The 20,794-nt window shown below is 41.1% G+C and overlaps 1 protein-coding gene across 2 annotated transcripts in view; it reads left to right on the top strand.

The window, feature by feature from the left end:
• CPVL (carboxypeptidase vitellogenic like) overlaps positions 1–20,794 on the top strand; it is a 632,086-nt gene that overhangs the window by 497,872 nt on the left and 113,420 nt on the right. For both annotated transcript variants that reach the window (XM_086941713.1, XM_086941714.1), the window contains exon 12: positions 14,386–14,568. In XM_086941713.1, coding sequence (XP_086797839.1) covers positions 14,386–14,568 — 183 coding nt within the window. The remainder of the gene's footprint in view (positions 1–14,385; positions 14,569–20,794) is intronic.

Raw genomic sequence — 20,794 nt, 5'->3', positions numbered from 1 at the left:
TAGTTCAGGACTGTCACTTTTATGAAAGAAAGGTAGAAGAACATCTGAAGGATGACCTTACATATCTACCACTGCAACATGATCCTACGGCAGCATTTTTGGAGACTTTGGCTTCAATATTAACACAAGCCATAGACCTGGAATGGGTCAGTGAGACAAAGCATTTTTTATACACAAACACCCAAGGCAGCCCACATGGTACATGCTCCCTCAGATTCACAAAAACATTCTTGACCCACCCCCGCCCTTTAGACCTATTGTCTCAGGGTGTGGGTCAATTCATGAACCACTTGGCCAATTTTTGTTTTTTTTCCAACAATTGTTGGTTCAAGCGAGTTCATCGTACCTATTGGATACCAAGCACCTGTTAAAACTGTTAAGAGATATTCACCTTATAAGTACACAACTAGTGTGGTTATACACAGTTGATGTGGTAGCCCTTTTACAAATCTATTCCACACAAAGAAGGTATGGAAGCAATAGAATGGACACATCAATGAAGGTGAAATGCAAGCCAACAAAATATTTTTACTTTAATTACTCCACGGTTGCCTCTATCATAGCTTTTATCAGTTGAAGCAGACATATTATCTTCAAGCCAACGGTACCTCCTTTTCCAGGGCCTTGAGTTATGCCAATCTCCAAGTTGAAATTTGAAACCGAATATATTTTATCCAAGGACAGTTGGACACGGAACCTCATGAAGTATCGACAATACATCAATATTTTTCTCATTTGGCAAGGTGATCAAGAGGATTTCGAAGACCATTTGCTGGACCTCGGTTGCAAGAATTCTAGAATACAATTCACACACATCATTGAAAGACCGTGTATTACTTACTTGGACATAGAAATCATGCTTGTGGGGACAGAGATCCAAACTAAGGTTTTGAAAAAGCCTACTGACAGAAATAATTCTTTATTGTACAGCAGTTTCCATCCACCAACTCTCATACATCACCTGCCTTTTCCCCAATTCACTCATATCAAACTTATTACATCAGATAAAGATCACTGTGCTACGACTATACAGGAATAAAAGCAGCAATTTTCACAATGTGTGTATCCACAAGAGGCAGTAGACCGAGCTGAACAGCGAGTACATGTAATAGGATGGAATTACTGAAAAAGCAACCAAAAGTGGCAAAAGAAAGAGGTTTTTGTTTCTACATGTTCCACTGAGTCTCTGACCCTCAAAAATATTATTCTTAAGTGGTGGGAGCTACTACAGACAGAACCCGATTTTAGAGGAGCATTTGCCAATCCTCCTCTATTTGCTTACAGAAGGTCCAAAAATCTTAAAGAGTTGTTGTCCAGACCAGAAAAGATCAATTAAACAGTGCATAGAGGCATGATGAAATGCCATAACTGCATACACTGGAATAATGTGTTGGTAGGCAAGAGCATCTTTCACCCATGGCCAGGCAAGAAAATCAGTCTAAATTACGCAGCAGACTGCAACACACAACATGCAATATATGCCATTAAGTGCCCTTGTGGGCTATTTTATGTGGGCAAGACCGAAAGGAAGATGAGGATGAGAATCACAGAGCACAAAAGTTGTAACAGAACCAAGACTCTAACTTCACCTTTGGCAATTCATTGGTATGAGAGCAAACACACCATCGCCCAAGTAAGTTCGCTTCACAATCTTAGAGGTAGTGGTACAACAACTAGACAAGGACACTATCACAAGGTGGAACTTACTGGATACGAGTTTTGGATACTCTCAACCCCAAAGGACTGAATGACAAATTGGACCTTTTTTTGCATCCTCTAATACTCCTCTTCAACATAATCACACCATCTTACATAACTCTAGTGTAGCCAAGTCCTCCACCACCAGTTGTTTAGTTTTCTTGTTGGCCATCTATCATATGTACCGAGTATCCTCATCACTCCTTTCTTCATACCTCTGTTAACCAGCCTTTCATGCCAGCTCTTACCTTTTGGTTTCCTTTTCATTCGTACATAGTCAGTTTATCAGTGTATGTCACTCAACTTACTTTAGTTTATTTTACTGCTCTTATGAGTGGTTCTTGACCATCTTAAATTGTGATTAGCTGTCTTTTCAGAATTTGTTACACAGACCGGCACTGTTCATGTATTTTCAGCTTTATACTTTGTGTTTAAATAAGCAAAATGTATGCCATCTGCAATGCAACAACATATGCTGTCAGACTCACATCCTGATAACATAAAGTCAATGTTATTGATACCTTCAATTTTATGATGTTTTTATATGTAGCAGTATGCTCTAGGACTACTGTTCGATATTATTCTGGAATAACGGTTGTGCTGCATTTGTTAAATTGTGTTATGTCATCTCAGAGTGGTTACTCGAACAAAGTATAAAATGTGTAATACTTTTGAGACTTGGTCTTGTAAACTTGAGCACCTCCTTCATCATTAAACATAACAGATATTATGTAGTAGTAGATGCATTGGTTAGTTGTGACTATCACAATGTGTTTCTATGGACACAATAATTTGTTCACCGACCCGGTTTGAACACTAAGTGTTGAGCACTTGTAGCAGCACAGCTTTTTAATAAATATTAATGTTGACCTCTTCTTATAACATTAACTTCACAAGTTAAAAGTTTTTTCTTTCTTACCGTTGCACATTTCCTATTTCAGAATGTAACTCATTACATGAATTTTCGCCATACATGGTGCTTTGTTGTTCACCACTGACCTCTTTCATGGAGGATTCATTTTCAAGAGCTTTCGGGTAAGATTTTTTGTCGGGTACAAAGATGGGCATATCATGTGCGTTTATTAATGACCATCTCTGTTATTGTGTTACGGTGTAGTCTCTAGTGGTTTTCCTCTTTTTTTTGTTAGTTGAATTCAGGCTTCCTGCAGAATGTGTCCCGTCAGACACACTTTTTAGAGAACTTCAGCAAGTTTTCACTTTGGGACAGGTATGCGTTTGTAACCTATGTTATTCGTCTATTTCTTCACCATCAGACTCTCAAACAGCCTTTTTTACGGTTCTTTCTGTTTTTAGCAGTTGGGTTCAGATTTTGCCAGCCAGCATTTTTCACCAAAGGTTTTAATCACTGCAATGTCAGCAGTGAGTGGACACTGATAAGGTAGTGTCACATTGTTATTGGGTTCATAATATTCGGATCGAATTCACAGCATGAGCATTGAATGCGTGCTGGGAAATGGTTTGGTCACCTCGTATACCTTTGCAGGAGAATTGGCAAAACTCATTTTCGTAAGATTTGCGCTTCTATTTAGAATGTCATTCTTGACCTCTTCGGAGGCAGTTTGGAGGCAGATCTCTAATAGCAACTTCTTTAGTGCAGTGTCACCTTCGCTGCACTTTTTTTCCCTTTTTCATTTCTTCACTGTATTGACTCAGAGAACTTTGTTGCACATTAGGAGATTAAGAGCATCATGACACTCACCACCTGGAAGAACTATAAAGCTATGTTGGAGTTTAATGTGTTGGTTGGTGGCCTTCTGCAGTGTTTATTATACACTTTGGGAATTGTCCCGCACAGTATGAGTTCATGTATATAACATAATGTTTTCAGATGTTACATTTCTATGTTTTACACCCCGGTTGAAGGGCTACTATTTCAGCTCAAAATGCTTTGGGATGAATTGCATTGCTAGTCTTAAAGTAATGTTAAGACTAGCCTTCATGTGGAAGACTTATTGACAAGAATCAAGTCTTTGAAATTAAATAGACTTGATCAAGATTTCGTCTACGACTGTTATAACGTGTAACACTTTTGTGGGTTGAATACTAGTGTCTATATTTATATAATTTTTGTTCACCTTGTTAGAGTGTTTCTGTGAGTCATAATTAGAGTTTATTCCTGTTGTGGGAAATAGTGCACACTGTGTCCAGAGCGTTTGTTCTAGGTACTCTCATTTGTGTCATTCGGGGGTGAGGTAGAGCCCCTCAGAGTGCATACAAAGTTTTGTAAATTAGTTTAATAGTTAGTCCTTAATTCACATCATCAATTTGAGTTACACTGGAGTGCAACACAACTTGCATCATTTTTGTTTCATAGGTTAGCAGAAGGGGCCGTTTACCCACTTGTCCTGTAGGATTTCCAAATGTGAAGAGCACTCCTTAGAACTCCCGCCTCTGGGTGGTACTGCTTATATAATTATTCAAAAGGTGAAAAATCTGTGGTTAGAAGTATACTTCAGAACAACATACCTTTGGTAATGCTATTTCTTATTGGAAACTCTAATTAGAGATTCCTCACCACCGGCCTTCCTTCCTGTTTTGTGGTGCATGCTAATATGTTTTATAAGGCTCCTCTAGGAAATTCTCCTCTTATGCGTTGTCACACGTGATTTTTCGCTTCTTGCTGATCCCTATATTTTTCATGGCTTTAGAACTCTGTGCACTTTACCCCTGCTAGTCAGTGGTATGCATGTGCTGTCCAACTTTACATGGTTGAATTGTCATAATCTGAATTGGTATATTTAATGTAGCTATACGTCCCTAGTATGTGGTATAAAATGTATCCAAGGCCTGGATGTTAAATGCCACTAGTGGTCTGCAGAACCTATTCCCTCTGCAAAATAGTTGCAGGTCAAATATGGCTTTAGGCCTGCCATTGTTCAAACATGGATTTAGGCCTGACTGTAGAAGGGTAAAAACTGCAATTCTGTCTGTCAAAAGAAACCATTTTGATAGGTCAAAGCCTTCCTTTTTAAATACAAATATTAAGAAGTCACCCTTATAGAGGCCCTATAGCCCACAAGGGCAGGGCACATGATATTTAAAAGTATGACATTTAAAAATTTAATGTTAACATGCTCATACAGTGACTAGCGCCCAAAACCTCTTTTCACTGTGAGATGCCTAGCTCTCCTATGTAGAGAACCCGAGTGAAGATTAAAATACTAATACTGTATCCGAATGGGACCAGCTAGAAAAATAATTAAGCACCTATTTTTATTAGTCGTTAAAATCCAATTCAGTGGTGAAATTGGATTCTTAAAATTACTAAGGAAAGTAAGTCTTAGAAAGGTACCCAATACCTACCTGAAGTAATTTGAGGCTAATTTTGATTGGCTCTTCAGCTTCTCCTAGTTAGTAATTAGCCTTAAATGTGTGAAATGCCTCCCAGGAACAAACAATAGGCTGACCTGAAGGGGTAGAGGTGTCTTCTCTGAATTCTGCAGAATATGCAGGGTGGGGTCTCTGGGCATCCTTTTTGCCACCTTATTGTCCAATCTCTCTTGAAAGGTCTGCTGGGTTTACATTAATAAACTTGGGCACACTTGAAAGAGGAGAGAAGAGGATGCCAAGGCAATTCTTGTGGATCCACTTCTGATTGAATGATTTTGCTTTTGCCCTACAAGATGTCAGTCTCTGGGTTTTCTCAGAGCCCTTGGGACACACTTGAAAGAGGAGAGAACAGGATGTCAAGAAATTGCTTGTTGCTCCTCAGCTGTCAAGCAGCCCTGTTGATTGCGTGTAGAGAGAGGGGTCTTTCAATCATTGGCTTTCTTTGAGAGCCTCTTTCAGCCAGTGAATCTTGGCTCTGCCCAGTGGAGTTTTCATCTTTCACTTAATGGTATTGGTGGTTTGGAAGCGTACTTTTGCCTCTACTCAAGTGCTTGCATTGAACTAAATTAGGGGCTGCTTTCCACTATGACTGTCCCTACGCGCCTGCTGACTCCCTTCAGTGTGTCTCACTAATTTGCTAATGCTGCTGTATTGGCACAATAAACCAATACCTATTGATTGTTTTGAAGGGGGTAATGAGTGTGTTTAGCAAGAGTTCTTGATATCCTTAGGCTCAATCCTTACTCATGTAGTCAAAGTCAAGAGTCCATATTGTGTAGAAAAATTGCTCTTTATTAATTTAGATAAAAACATGAACAGCCGACACGTGTTTCGCCCCCTGTGGCGATTCGCACCGGGGCTTTTTCAAGGCTGTAAGAGATCAGAAAAGCAAGTATGAACGCAAGTGGTTAGAGAGAACTAGCCTTTGACCCCAATACCAATGAGATGGTGATGAAAAAGAAAAAGTAAGCAGTGCGAAATAGAGAAACGCTAGTGGAGTTTCATACTGTGGGTTTCTGATTTGAGATCAGTGGAAAAGTGAGCCCCGGTGACAGTTTTAGGAATATAAAGGAAAGTGGATGCTTTGAGAGCCAGAACCAATCGCCTCAGTGCTTTTGTTACGTGAGTGTTTTTTATGCGTTTTGTTTATAGATCATAGGTGTGGTTTAGTCAGGCTCTTAACAGAGGATGGGATTCAGAGTGATTAAGATTAAGCAGATTGAGCAGAATAGTGTAGTTCCAAGTGGTCAGGGTAACATGCCATAGAAGTGTAAGATAAAAGAAAAAACTTAACAGTTACTGCTGCATACCTATTACAATATATAGTTTGTTCTTTACAGTTTCTTCATAATTTGTGCTCCTTTCAAAAACCAAAATCCTGCTTTTTTTCAATACGTGAATCTGTTAATACAACATGTACATTTTTTTAAAAAGTTTTCCACGTTATATACCTTAGATTCCATTTAAATATGTTTCTTTATCTAATAAGGGTTCAAATTCTGAGATCCGAAATGGTGCTGCAAACATCTCATTACCTTCTCTCCACATTACTCTTAATACATGCCATTATCTACATTTCTAAGGTGTTTAACATTTGACAGACAGGTATGGTTAAAGACGCAGTGCGCAGCGATGTCTACAATTAAGTCAGGCAGATGGACCTAGAGGAAAGGTCATCTTGGTTCTTGCATTCTGAGGTTTGTAGCATTCAATCAGAAAGATGGGCGACATTGTTTTTTGAAGTCTAAAAGCAGCGAGTTGCTAGTTGGAAGTGGTTTGGCATGTAAGTCCGTGGTGATATTTAAACTAATGCGCTAGCACGGTACTCGAATGCCGGCGTGTAGTCTTAGTGCGCAAGGCGGATGGTCCGATATTTAAGCACGGTAGAGTAGCGCGGACAATGCAAGATTTTAGCACAAAGGGGGGTGTCCATTGCGACGGTTATGCCACTTACTCTTAAGGGTATAAATCCCTGAGTTACATCGTCGGCAGCCTGCTGGATGTATCTTCTGCTTTCGCGTTCAGTGTGTAACTGAATGTTGCCTCTTTTAAACCGGAAGGGAAGTGGATTGACCCGGAAGGCAGGGTCCGTATTTTTTGCTCTGGGAATGTTTGTTTGCTTAATATCATATACTTAATAAATGGAAATGCAGGGTATGATTTCTAAGTTAGAAACTAAATATTCAGTGGTATTTAGTCATGTTTTTTGTGTGTTCGTTCGTTTAAGAAAAGTTAACGTCAGTTGACCCGGAGGTTGCAGTCTCACTGACGTATTTTTAAACGTAGTCAAAGAAGGACTTGTTTAAGGCGTCAGATCGTATTTTTATGTCTCCGCCATTTTAGAGTAGTCTTATTATGGTGAGATATTTGATTAGTAATAGCAATGGACAGAGCAAGTGTCCGAGAATCAACATATTGTTGCAACGATTACAGGGGGGATCTTAGAAAGGGATATATTGTGTTGTAATGCTAACGAAGGAAGTTTGAAAGGTTTGCGTCGGAGTGATCTGCACCAATGTATATCAAAACAAGGAGATAACCACACTCAGGTTAGTAAGAATGGACATCAGAGTCAGCATACATCGGTGGTATAGACTCCGCCATTTTAGAGTGGTGTTATTTTGATGGATTATATGATTAGTGGTAGCAATGGGCAGAGCAAGTGTCCATGTGGTAACATATTGTTGCAACGATTACAGGAGGGATGTTGGAAAAGGATTATTTTATGTTATGATGCTATCTGTAGAAATGTGCAAAGTTTGCATCGGGGTGGTCTACGACAGTTGAACAAGAAAGGGGATGACCACACTCAGATTAGTATAGAAAGACATCGGAATTAGTGTATATCGGTTATATCCTATGGACATCACATAGCTCGTTCTTTCGTTTATAGCTCTGATCAATATATACACAATATGGACTCTTGACTTTGACTACATGAGTAAGGATTCAGCCTAAGGATATCAAGAACTCTTGCTAAATACACTCATTACCCCCTTCAAAACTTTATTGTTCAAAAACTCAAGAGGTCCAGAGTTTTTTGGGTGTGTTTTCTTTACAAAAAAATACGTGAAAACTGATATGGACTTGGATTCTCCTGTGGACCACTCTCTCTTCCTAGAAAGCTATTGATTATGTCATTGCTTGTTAAACGGATAAGACCTCCTTCTACGTCATGCAAAAGAGTTATTACCCACCAAGCCCAAAAGAATCATTGAAAACCAGTGTGGTGTGTACTCGCTGCCTGTTTGTCATTATGGTTCACGCATCAAAGGCCGACTTGATTAATGTATTTGTCATGATTGTGGAATAGCAACATATGGAATGTGTTAATGACCAAGGGTATTTAATACTGGTGCTAAAGTGGTCTCATTTGCTTCTGCAGGCAGTGATTGTTAACTCAGACCAAAACGCACGACATTAATCTTTAATACATTTTATTGATGTATGTTAATACATTTTATCCCAAGCCACTAATTGACAGTTGCATACTTATTCTAATTTGGTTTGTAATTGCAAAATACATAAACTATGTTTTCTTACATCATATATATTTTTTTGTTTATTCATTTTGGCTCTTACCATAGTGTGTACTGGGTGCATATTTTAATAATTTAATTCCGTTTTAATCGCCCAATTCTAATGAGTTTTGAGTATCCCTAACTGCGAACAGTCAGCTCATTAAAGTCACATTACACGTTCCCAGAAGTAATTTATAATTTTTTCAGATTTCAAAGCGGCTCCGCAGAGCTAACAATGGAGCTTTGAAGAAAGAATATATATATATTTTTTTATAATCGAATAAAAAGTTATTATTTTGTCACGCTCTACTATTTGTTCTTCTGAGCATGTCCATACACATTTTAGTTAGTTTGATGGGACTGCGTTGTTAGTAACTTAGTGTTTCACATGTCTTGATGTTGTTCAGCACTGAGGGCTGTGCTACTTACTTACCCTGCAGGGCAGAGTGGCATGGACTCCCTAACCCCCTCACCCGCCGCCCCACTTTAATGCGGCTTCTGCTGATGAACTCCCCTGTTTTGCGGACTCGAAGCACTGGAAAATAAATTCATACCCGCCCCATAGTGTACAGAGTGAATGCAGCGACTACGTCTGACTGTCTCAGTGACCCTTAGGCGGGTCGATTGTTGGTATACCTGTTTACAAGAAAGCTCTTTTTGTTCCTCGATGCGGGAGGGTGGAATGCCGTCCACCTCCTTCCTCATCTGCATCGGGCCTCATGTTTATGATCGCCCACCCAGGACACTCTCTTCAATGGGAACACTGGCTAGGGCTTAGTGAGTTTCCATATTTACACACCTCCTTATCAATCAGAGACCCTTACCTTCAGAATATAGTGCAATAGTATCTACACATTCTGCCTTACATTAAAGAGAACGAGTCTTTCTTTCAGGAACCCAGGTACATCTAAGACTGGAAAATTGCCCTTCCTGGACTACAGAGAAAATTTGGAGACCATGTTCACAAGGAAAACAAACATTTATACTGGACTTCACAAGAATGAGCAATAAAGATGCCTTTACATTTTGTGTTTATCTTGTCACATTTGCCGCTTTTTCAAAGACAAAGGTCAAATGTCAGACTGTGTCTTCTGACAAATTATTGCTTATTGAACTGGAGAGTATTTTATTTGTCTGACTGTAAAGTGAGAGGATTTTGTAAAAGGGATCTAGGTGACCCTCTTGCTGGGGTACAGGGATGGAAAGGCTGTAGGATGTCAGGTTTTTTTTAACACACATTTAAATATCAGTAAATGTACTATACACATTTTATATTATATCATCGATTAGGGCAGTACACATGAAGCCCTTTTTGGTTATTCTGAAGTGTGATGAAAACAAAGATTTTAGTAGGATCAAAACAAATCAAGGCATTTGACTTAGTAAAGCGCAAATGATAAATATTCACTGAAATCCTGATTTCCACCATTATCGTTTGCGCTATATGGTTTTACCAGTTAACTGTATTTACCAGTAAAAATGCAAGTTAGTGGCCGTTTCAATGGGGAGTAAACTGTCTCTAATGGCAGTCCGCTACCTCAGCATTGTTCCAAAATTCCCCACCAGCTGCATACCACACCATTACCAATCTCCTGCTGAATGGGCGTAGCACATTTGCTACACTTGAGTTTTTTGTATGAATGTTGGATTTTTCACAGTTCTTGTGACTTCGGTGATATAACATAGACTGTACACCCGCTCTGACAAGCGTTTCAGCACAAGTCGTGCTATGTTGCATTTTTGTATTTTTCTATAGCGGGCCTGGTACGCTGTGCAAACTGTAACAGTCGCTAGGAGTGCAGTGGGACTATAACTTGAGTGTTGATGTACAGTTATATTACTGGGGAGAACCGCGTTCACACTTACCTGAGCAGTTCCACTGAACAGTAAGGCCTGACTCTTAATTTGCTGCTACAAGACTTAGTTGTGACAGGCTCTGAAAAGAGAACTGTGGGCTTGATGCGCTATTCCTGTTTGCAAACAAAGGATGTGCAATTCGCACACCAACTGGTTTGAGAAAGGGAATGCAATTTGCAGTGCAACTTCTGCCTTAATAGGTTACATTGCTGATGGGTAAATTCGAATGTGAGCACAAAACGACCTGCCTAACGAATTTTAATTGGACAGGTCATTTTACCACCTACAAATGCAGGAATTAGAAGCCTGCAGGAGCCAATAGACCTCTGTCCCTGCATTTGTATTACCCAACGGAATACGCGTAATTTTTTTTTAAGCAGCTCATGTCTTATTTAATGAACTGGTGCGGATTTTAGAAAAAAAGAAAAAAGCTTGGGAAACTCTCCAGTGGAAACATTAACTGGGCCTAGTGTGGGTTCAGTGGTTCCCTTGCTCCACTTCCTGCTCCCCACGACTCTCAAAATGAAATCCATCTCCTGGGAACATCTTACTCTTTGCAAATTGGCTTCTACCCCAACTCGGTGGGTCAGTGATTCATAAGTAGTTTACAACTGCAATTATGATCATAAATAATTGCTACATTGTTCTCCGAATCATAAATAGGAGGCGGTCGTCCCTTTCATGCCCCCTCCTCTTCTCGATAGGGAAAGGATCCTCAAAACCTGTTTGATCTCTCATATCCAGGGTTTACGGTCACAATAGGGGATTGTACACCAGGTTCATATTACTTTGCAAAAACCTTTACGATGGTTGCCGCTCCTAGTGAGTTTTTATGGTCTGTAAGCCCATCAGGCACTGACTCTTTTTGACACACATGTACTGAGATTTAAAGACCGGGGAAATGGGTTAACTACATGTTTTACTCTTCCCCATTTCTGTTTCATGCCCACACCAACAATCTTGGGGGCTGAAAGACCGGGCCTGGCGAAGACCTATCTTTTTCTTTTTTTTACCGATCATAGCTTTTGCTCTCAATTTACTTCCCCTGTCCTAACTCTCGTTTGCCAGTATAAGTTGGCCTTGGAGATTACCGCTTTGAACATAGATCTTTGTCCATGCCTCGCTTACTTGAGCATTTTCGAAATGTATTAACAATATTAGGATACTCCGCTTACTATGCAAGGCCTACTTATCACTCAATGGAATTACCAAATTGGACATCATAATAGCAGGTCACCCTTTTTTTTTTAATTCCTCTGTTTTGTTTAGTTTTTTGGACATTTCAACTGTCTTTCTGACCAGCATTAAAGTCTCAAGCCGAAACTAAAAAAGATTGAACAAATAAGGATGTCCTTGTGTGGTATTCCATTTGATGATGAATATCGGATGCTTGATTCCGTTCTGGGAAGGACATGGCTTTTGTAGTTCGGACTGGACTGTTCCCATGGGGCACAGGGTCAGAGCTGATTTGCATATCGCCATTGTCTAACCCAGGGTGGTGTGGAGTGCAAAAAAACGATGGATTAGGACCCAGATCTTTTGACTGGGTTGAATGTGTGACATTGATCCTCATTCGGTCCATCACCTGTTGTTTTTGCAAACTCGATGAATATCGGAGGGCTGCACTCAATTGTTCCCACATAGTACCAGACCTTTAGTGACTTCTGAATGTGGAACTTGTGGAAGACGTCTGGAAATTGATGTTGTTTGTTTAGATGCACCCATTCATGACTATTCACCCTATTTTGGGTTTCTGATTGGGGTCGGTGGAGGAGTCTACTCACTTTGTCATTTTCTAGAGGCTTTTGCATTTCTTGCATGTGCAAATGACTAAGAAGCATTGTATTTGGCACATGGTGTTGACGTTGTGGCACAACCAAAAACTCATCTACATGCCGCATAGAGTGACTGTACTGGTTTGGTGAGTCAGTTGATCATTGACTTTCTTCTCCACCTTCTATTCTGTCCAACACCCCCAATGAGCCTTGCAGCATTCCAGAAAAATTACTAATAAAAGGGCACCTTTCACCCTCGGTGCCTGGAATCTGCCACCAGGTAGTAGTTTCTACAAGCTGCCCTTAGAACTGTCACAGCCTCCCTAGGTCAGATCCCAAAGCTTCCAAGGCAGCTCGAGGAGGCTTGTGTCAAACTTCTGATGAAGAAAACAACCAAAGTCAGCTGAATGGGCAGCACACCACTCCTTCTATAGCTACTACCTGCTCACCTTGCCCCAGCTGCTGACAGCTCAGATTAGGAGGAAGACCATTTCTGACCATGCCTTAAAACCACCACCTTAATACACCACCAGGGGCTGTATTACATAAGGTGTCCCTGGGGCGCAACGGGTGTTTGCTTCCGCTTTGCACGCCCCCGGGGCCCTTTGGTATTATAGAAGGGGTCGCAGATGCTGTGCGTCCCCTTCTATAATACTGATAGCGCTGGCGCACTTAAAGCACCATCGCTATCAACAGAGGGTGTTCCCTCCTTTGCATAGGGGCGTGCCCTATGCAAATGAGAGAATACCTTTGACTCTGCGCTCGCGCCATATTACAGACGCAGGTTCAGAGTCAAAGAAGCCCTCAGGAGGCGGACTGACAATGCACCATTTAAAAGGTTGCACACTGTGAGTGCCCCCTGACAGCAGCCATCTGCGGGGGGTAAAAGGGGTCCCATGGACCCCCTCAGACATATCCTTGCAGGTGGGTGCAGTCACTGACTAACCCGCCTATAAGGGGATCTATAATCCCCTTTGAAAGTGCAGGCGGGCGCCGCCTGCATTGTGAAAACACGGAGCGGCTGCTCCATGTTTTCACATGAATACGCTGCCCCCAGGGCAGAGCGAGTTCGCTGCTGCCCTGGGGGCAGCGCATACACCATAATGGGGCGCAAACAATGCCAAAACATAATACGGCCCCTTAATGACTTTGAGGTACCCTTCCCTCCATTGCATTACTCAAGAGCTTGCTTTTATTCTACACTAAAAGCCCCTTCACTCCATAAGAAAACATCACACATACAGTAACTACCCTTAACTTTACATGGAATTAGAATATACAAGTGCTCATTCATGCTCCTCAAACAAAATTGTTTATTGTACTTGATAAGTAAGTGAAAAATATTATTTTACCGTCGCACATGTTGTCTGGTTATTGCATAACAGAAGTTTGCTCCATGGCCTTCTAGGTGCAGGTGGTTAGGTTCAAAATGGAAGTTGACCATGAGCAAAGGAAAGTTGTTTGGCATTACATGTTGGACCTGATATGAGTAAAGTATCTTAATTGTGTGCTAAGATGCCTTTCTGTACTTACATCCAATATAACATTGTTTCATGTAGTCCTCTTTATGCAATTCAATCTGTAATTGGTTACAGCTTTATCTAAGGGAGTGTTTCTGTGTACTTTGCATGGGAAAACGCAGTAGACCTGCCAAGAATATCAATTGAGCTCCCCAGTAGAGGTGGCCTTTAAACTTTATTTTACTGGTTATGTGAATTGTGTTCGCTCGCTTTTTTTCTAATATGATTCATCTCATTAACATCTAAATTCAAAACCATAATATGATGTCAGCTGCATGTTAATTTTGATTCTTTATGAGCTCATTCATTTTTTCTTTTTTCTTTTTACACCCTCCTTAAATTTAAAACCACTGAAATTGGCCAGTTTTGGTTATCACCAGTATTGAAACCACTGAACATCAAACTCGAACGGAAATAACACTTAATGAGGGTCGTGTGTGGGGCGGGGATGGTGTGTGTGTTTGGGGTGGGGACGGTGTGTGCCTGTGTCTGTTGCCGATAGCGATAACTTGACATTTTCACTGGTTTTTCGCGCTTGTTTCTAGCCATAGCTCCCCTTAGCATAAATATTTTTTCAGTGAAGTATATTGCTGTTTTTCGGTCCTGCAAAACTGTTATGAAATAATTTTTCATTTTGTCTCGGTTTGGTGGTTTTTCTTTCAGGTACTAATGTACAGTGGACAACTTGATGTGATTGTGGCTGCTCCATTGACTGAGCGTTTTTTGCCAACCGTGCCTTGGTCCAAAGTGGAAGATTACAAGAATGCTGAGAGAAGGTATTGGAAGGTCCGCCCTTCTGACACCGAAGTGGCTGGTTATGTCCGGCAAGCTGGTGACTTTTATCAGGTAAGAGCCAAACATGAGCCACGTGGTGGAAAATTGAGAGCGAGGTAATTTCAAAAAATAAAGTACACTTTATAGGTACAAAAATTCAACAAATGAACTGATGTTTGGCCTTTGGCAGTTTGCTTTGGGAAGTAAAATCGGGGCAAGATCCAATAAACATGTTGAAATGAACACGTTTGCACCTCTGGATTTCCTTTTGCGTTTTTTCTTTAGTAGCATTAGAACGCACACATTCAATGTCTTGATGTAACTAACAAGCATTTGCAATGCAATTGTTCTCGCCTTTGGGACCTTATATGTATTTAGCTATGCAGCTCATTAGCCTGGGTGCTGAAACATCTACTGTTCTTTAACATGGAGGGAAAGTAAGCACCAAACTGCGTGACATGCCAGGTATGGGAGCACTTGGAGAGAAATATTGCCTTTCAGTGGGAAATGGTATAGTGCAAAGCTATGTTTTTAATATAAAACCAGGGCCTTCGTTGGTCATATCACTGAAAATACAAGATTTGAAAAAAATATTATTGTCTATGGGTGCTCGTTGAAGACCATTTCAAAGGGCTGGAATCTAGAGAATGCTAAAGTGATTCTGGTATTTTACTGACCTCTACTGGTCGGTTTCTATCAAGACAGTTAAATAGAGGCAGTTGAACAGAAAAAAAGTCCCTAAGCGGAAGCAGACAAGTCCTAGGGCTGATCTCCAGAGCACACAAAGTACATACACCTATAAGTATATAATAAGTAAAAAGTGACAGATGTATGCAGATGTATTCAGAGTATATGCATCTCTTCTCATCTGGATACCTTTCTGAACACATTTCTGCTGACAATTTAAGATCTGTGCTTTACATGGAGCTGATGGTTTGCACATTGGTAATGAATTATGCTTGAAATCCAAGAGCTGGTGAAACTTAAATATTTTGAATACCAAGTTGAGGGCAAGACTGATGAACTCTTACAGCAGTCCAGTGAAGTGAATAACCTGTCTACTAAATGTCTTTTTTTAATCCTTGGCTCTACGACACATTCTGTTATATCAGTCAAACCGGTACTTAAATGGACTGTCACTGAAATTGGTACACTTGCTATAGAACATGATATAGGGTTGCATTGAGGACGAATCTAAGAAGAGACAAAAGGAAGATGACCCAACAGATTAGTGTCACATGAAAGAACTGATAGCTATTTTAATTTCTGAGTGATGGAAAGGACAAAATCATATGTTTTTCCAAGGAAGAACCTTCTTTCTTGTCCAACCATGTCAGATTCCATTTATTTTCTACTACCTTGAGTGGTACTACAATGGCAGAATAAAGACTGCAGAGTACAATTTGTGGATGTCGAAAATGGTTCTCTTTGAAGCCTCCTAAAATCATTTACTGGTCAGTTGTGCCTGACCTAAGCATGAGAGGCTATCATTGTGCATTTGAGGCTGCACATGGTTTTATCAGGAGGTATGTAATTGATAAAGAAGAATTTCATTCTGAAAAAGAGGAGAAAATACTTTTATTTCACAACTTTAGCCCAAACAGCTTGCCGAAGCTTTTCAGTACAATGATGGCAAAAATAAATGTTTAAGTAAATCACACATAATTTTAGAACCTATTGGGAGTATCCTCCACGCAGGTATTCAAAGGATGAAATATAGTCCACCACAAATCAGGGCATGGCAACTGGCATCTCTCATAGATCAAAGGTGCAGGTAATGTCCTTACTCCCAGAATGCAAAATCTAGCATGTTTTTCTACCCCACAAATAGAAAATCAATTGCAGAGACCCATGGTCCTCCTCTCCAAATATGTGCTTCTCACAAGGAATGGATGGTCACATGGAGAGTTCTGGGTATCTGCTTGTCAGTGGGTTGATCACATCTAGTGCCAGACTGCCCAGCCCTTGTCCCAAAAGTGTCATTTCTTTTTCTAGCATTAGGCCCTACTCCATCTGGGGTCGGCCGAATGGTTGATGCAGGCCATGTGCCACCCATGTTAGGTCTCATGAGATGGTCATTGGTAGGATCTCCCAAGTGCAGTATCCATGAGCAAATGATCCTCTCTCTTCTGAGATCAGACCGTACATACTCCTCCTGGAAAACTCCACTCTAGATATATTTTCACTCTTGGTTCAAGCTCCCCAGTTGGAGGTCCTCATCAATCATTCTTGAGTATAACCAATAACCTTATCCTTCCCTCTTTAAGAAGATACAACATATGACTTCTTCCAGGGCTTCCACACTTTTATCTTGCACCTGCTGCAAATAGCCAGCAGTCTGAACTCTCAATCACAAACTTGAAAAGAAGGTGGCCTCCATATAGCACCATTATTTCCTCTAATATATCTGATATTTTTTACTAGCGATGTTAACAAAATATTTATTTGCTGTGAAAGAATATGATATAACAGTGTATTAATCCAATGCTTCGTATTTGAATGTCGAAAATGACCTGTAGATTGTATTGCTTTGTATTTTGTTCCAAACTCTTAGTCTGCATTTCCAACTCTCTCAGGAAGCATAAAACAAATACCCGCCAGTGTATGACCGGGATGCTCTTAGAAAGATTAGGTGCTTCTTGCAAATCCACGTCCAGTGTCGAAACATTGGCTTGCAAGATTGCAAATGCTCACACTAACTTAAAAAGCACATTGAATAGTTAAATGCCTAATACCGAGAAAGGCTGTCTACAAACAGTGATGTGATGTGATGCACTTTCCAGATGTATCCATACCCTTGCAGAATGGGGATAGAGAGCTGGGATGGAAATCAAATCTCTAAAACTGGCATGGGTCCACTAGGTAGTATGATTCCTATTAGCCTTCATTGTTTAGTGATGTAAGCTGCAGCTGTGTGGTATTGGAATTATGTGAATTTTGTAATTGCTGGGGTAGGGGAGCAAAGGGGGCTCTCTGACTGGCAGAATCAATAATAAACATATCAAAAGAAACTTAAACTCCGGTTACAACAGTGCAGCATCTATCATTTTTCGCTCCTTTTGTTTCCTGGTTCGTTGTTCCCTATTTAAATTAGCTGTTATAAGAAAAGATAGTCTGTATATGTAGCTGTGTCTAAAGCAAGTGATTTTACATTTCAGTTGAGTAATATTATTAAAGCAGGTAGGGCATTATGAGGTGGGTGGGGCTGGACTATGGCTGTAGAGGTAAAATTGAAACCATGCAACACCTCCCTTCCATTACCACCTGAATATTGTGACTTAGAGCTGCATCATTTTGTATCCAAAGCACAATGGGGCATGGGTTCTTGTGCTGCGGGACAGCTGCAGCTGGGCGTGGAACAAGGAGGGCAGAGGTACCCAGTCTGTTTCTTTGGGTTACTATGGCAGCAGCATGTATGTGCTTCACGCGAGATGGAGTACACAAAGTGATTCAAGCATTTCACCTATCACTTTTTGATATTTCACTAGGACTATCTTACTGTGATGGGTATCCTCAGATGTGGGTCCCTTTAGTCACTGTGGTACTGGAGCAAAGCTACACACCTGACTGTAGGGCCTGAATCAGTGTGAAACCGGTCTTAGGTTGCTTGTGTTCCGGTTCAGGGAGGACCTGTCCAGGCAGTTCAGACCGGATTATTCCTATTGGAGCAGGGTGAATATTGAGTTGCATATGGACGGATCCAAACTGTGGTGGCCTGGTGTGTAAAATAACAATGGCTTGGGATGCATCTCAAGTAATTTCCAGTGTCTGAGACCAATTCTAACATTCCACCCATCACTTTTTTGTATACTTCACTATGACGATGCGGTATGGAGGCAAGCCTACCTAATCTGTATGCTTTGGTATTTGGGAACCTGCATCTTCAGCTGTCCAGAGAGAGAGAGAGATGGGCATTGTCAGTCTATGATTTTTGTCATCACTCAGAGCAGTTCTATATTTTTAGTAGTTCTGTGATAAAGGGAGGACCAAGCAGACCTGCCTTGTTTTTACTGGCCCTCTACATGTCTCAAGCCTCCCTTTAATTGTGTTTAATGTGGCACATGTATTTATATGTTTCTTTTGTTGGGACAGCCATATAATTTTGGATTTTCCATATGGAGGAGTTCGGTGGCTGGTATGTCTTTTTAGTTCCTATGTCTTAGAATACCGTGTCGTCAGGCCAGTTCTCCTTGGCCTCCGTGTCTAAAGAACATTCAAACAATCCTTGTTGACAGTATTGGTGCTGTCTTTGAAAACCAAGAACCCAGATACTACTGCTTGGTCATTGAATGCCAATTACCTCCTCTTTAGGCTTTGACATTCTGGAGTTAGGGAAGTCAAATATTTAAGGCTTACTTAAGGCTTACTATTCAAGGGTGATGTGTGTTAGACCATTTAGATCAGGCAATGCATGCATCACTCAAAATAAATGTAACAGTACTGTCATTGAGTAAGCTAAATCAGACTTATGTTTACTGATGTAATGTGCTCTGTAACTTTAAGAAGCTTCCTAGCATTTGTACTGAATCACTCTAACTTTGCTCTCTGTTCCCCACGGAGCGTGCATGCAGTGAACTGGTGATACCTGTATAATTATGACACTGTAGCCCAGACCAGCATCTGCTTGTAGAGCACACAGATCAGTGCACACTTACTTTACTGTTAAGTTTCCTTTCTTCAGGAGGAACTACAGTTGTCATTCGTAATCTGACACTGTCACTCTTTGCGTCACTAGAGCATCGCTGGATTGGTAAGGAGGGGCTCTAGCTGTGGTGGTGCTGGTATCATGGGATGTTGGATGGAGCAAGTACTAATTCTTGCTGGAGTTTCTAAAGGAACTTTTGTGAATAGTTCGTGTGAAGGTTAAAGCTCGCAGCTGCTGTGATTGACACAGTGATGGTTGCAGGGGCTGTATGTGACATACCTTCCCGAAGCCATAAAAAGCAGAAGAAACTATACCTGGGTCACAATCATCTAGGTCTGGCCAGACTCAGAGCGTCACTGTGGGTGGAAGGCCACATAGCACAATAAAGCAACAAGGGTGTCACGCAGGCCGGCCTCGCACCTGCCGCAATTCATTGGACTGAACATAATGCTCTAATTGCGAAGGAGCCCCAGTAGATGATGTGCCAACAAGAAAATTAGATCTAACAGTCAAGGAAGGTGGTATACAACCTGCAGTAAAATTTATAATAGAGCAAACCAGTGAAGAGGATCATCTTTTTCATCACTGGCAACGATGTGATACAGCCTTTGTTTCGCTTACTGTTGATTTTCTTTACCTGCTAACAGCACAGCCCCTTGATCAGTGCTTCATTCGTAAAATATTAAGTGCCAGGGCTCTGACCAGGAGGCCACTGCAGCTTGCACCACCCATCGCCCTTGTCACCGCTGCCAAAACAACTACCAACCATCTCTCTCGTATATAAATGCGTCAGTTCAGACTATTCCAGGTCCCCAAAGCTAAAGGAATGGCTGGGGAGGTAGGTGTTAGCAATTTTTTAAATGTATATCGTATTCTTAAACAGCCCTTGTTCTGCTCGTCTCTAAATTAGATGAGCACCGTCACCATGTGGTAGACTGTTCTAAGTATGGTGTTGACAATTAGGTGCGGTGCTGAGCACCGAAATCCAATTAAGTGCCGGTGCTGAGCACCAGAAAGCACGGGCTCAAATTAAGCACTGCCCTGGATGCATTTCCGGCTCTGGCTTTGCAAAGGTAGGTCCTGCATTCCAGGCAGTTTACACCAGTGTCACAAGGCCTCAGCGGCCTGTCTTGTTCTCAGTCAAAGGTTTACAGTCCTTACCACTCAAAGGGAGGTAGCTAGAGATCCTGCATCAGGTCCTCGCTTTTACTCCGGTTTGCAGACCTATTTTGGTAAATGGAAAACACTGGAAGAGCTGAATGGGTCAGTTTATATCTAGGCTTGGGGCACTTGAGCAGTGTCCAGCTGTCCACTCAAATAGGTTTTCTTTTCAGGTCTGCCACCGATGCATGGCAAACAGCCGCATGGAATTTTCCACTCCTGTTTGAGTATTGGCCTCCAGACGACCTTCTAAGGACCCAGAAATGACATCCTACCTAGATTTATCTGATAAAGGCAGTAGGTAGTACTCCTGCTGTAAAGAGGTCGAAAGCCCTCTACCGACCTACTACAGTCACCTGTCACCAGCTGTTAATAGTGTCACATCTAGTCATGTGCACCTCTGTAATCCATCAGAGACCAACATGGTAAACGCATGTAATCCACACCAGGAGACCTGAAACATGGATCGGCTTCACAAAAGAAACAAAAATG

Source organism: Lissotriton vulgaris, chromosome 10, assembly GCF_964263255.1.
Source record: "Lissotriton vulgaris chromosome 10, aLisVul1.2, whole genome shotgun sequence".
NCBI classification, from domain to species: Eukaryota; Metazoa; Chordata; class Amphibia; order Caudata; family Salamandridae; genus Lissotriton; species Lissotriton vulgaris.
Note: the sequence above shows the minus strand (reverse complement) of the source record. Positions and strands in the feature narration are given on the sequence as shown.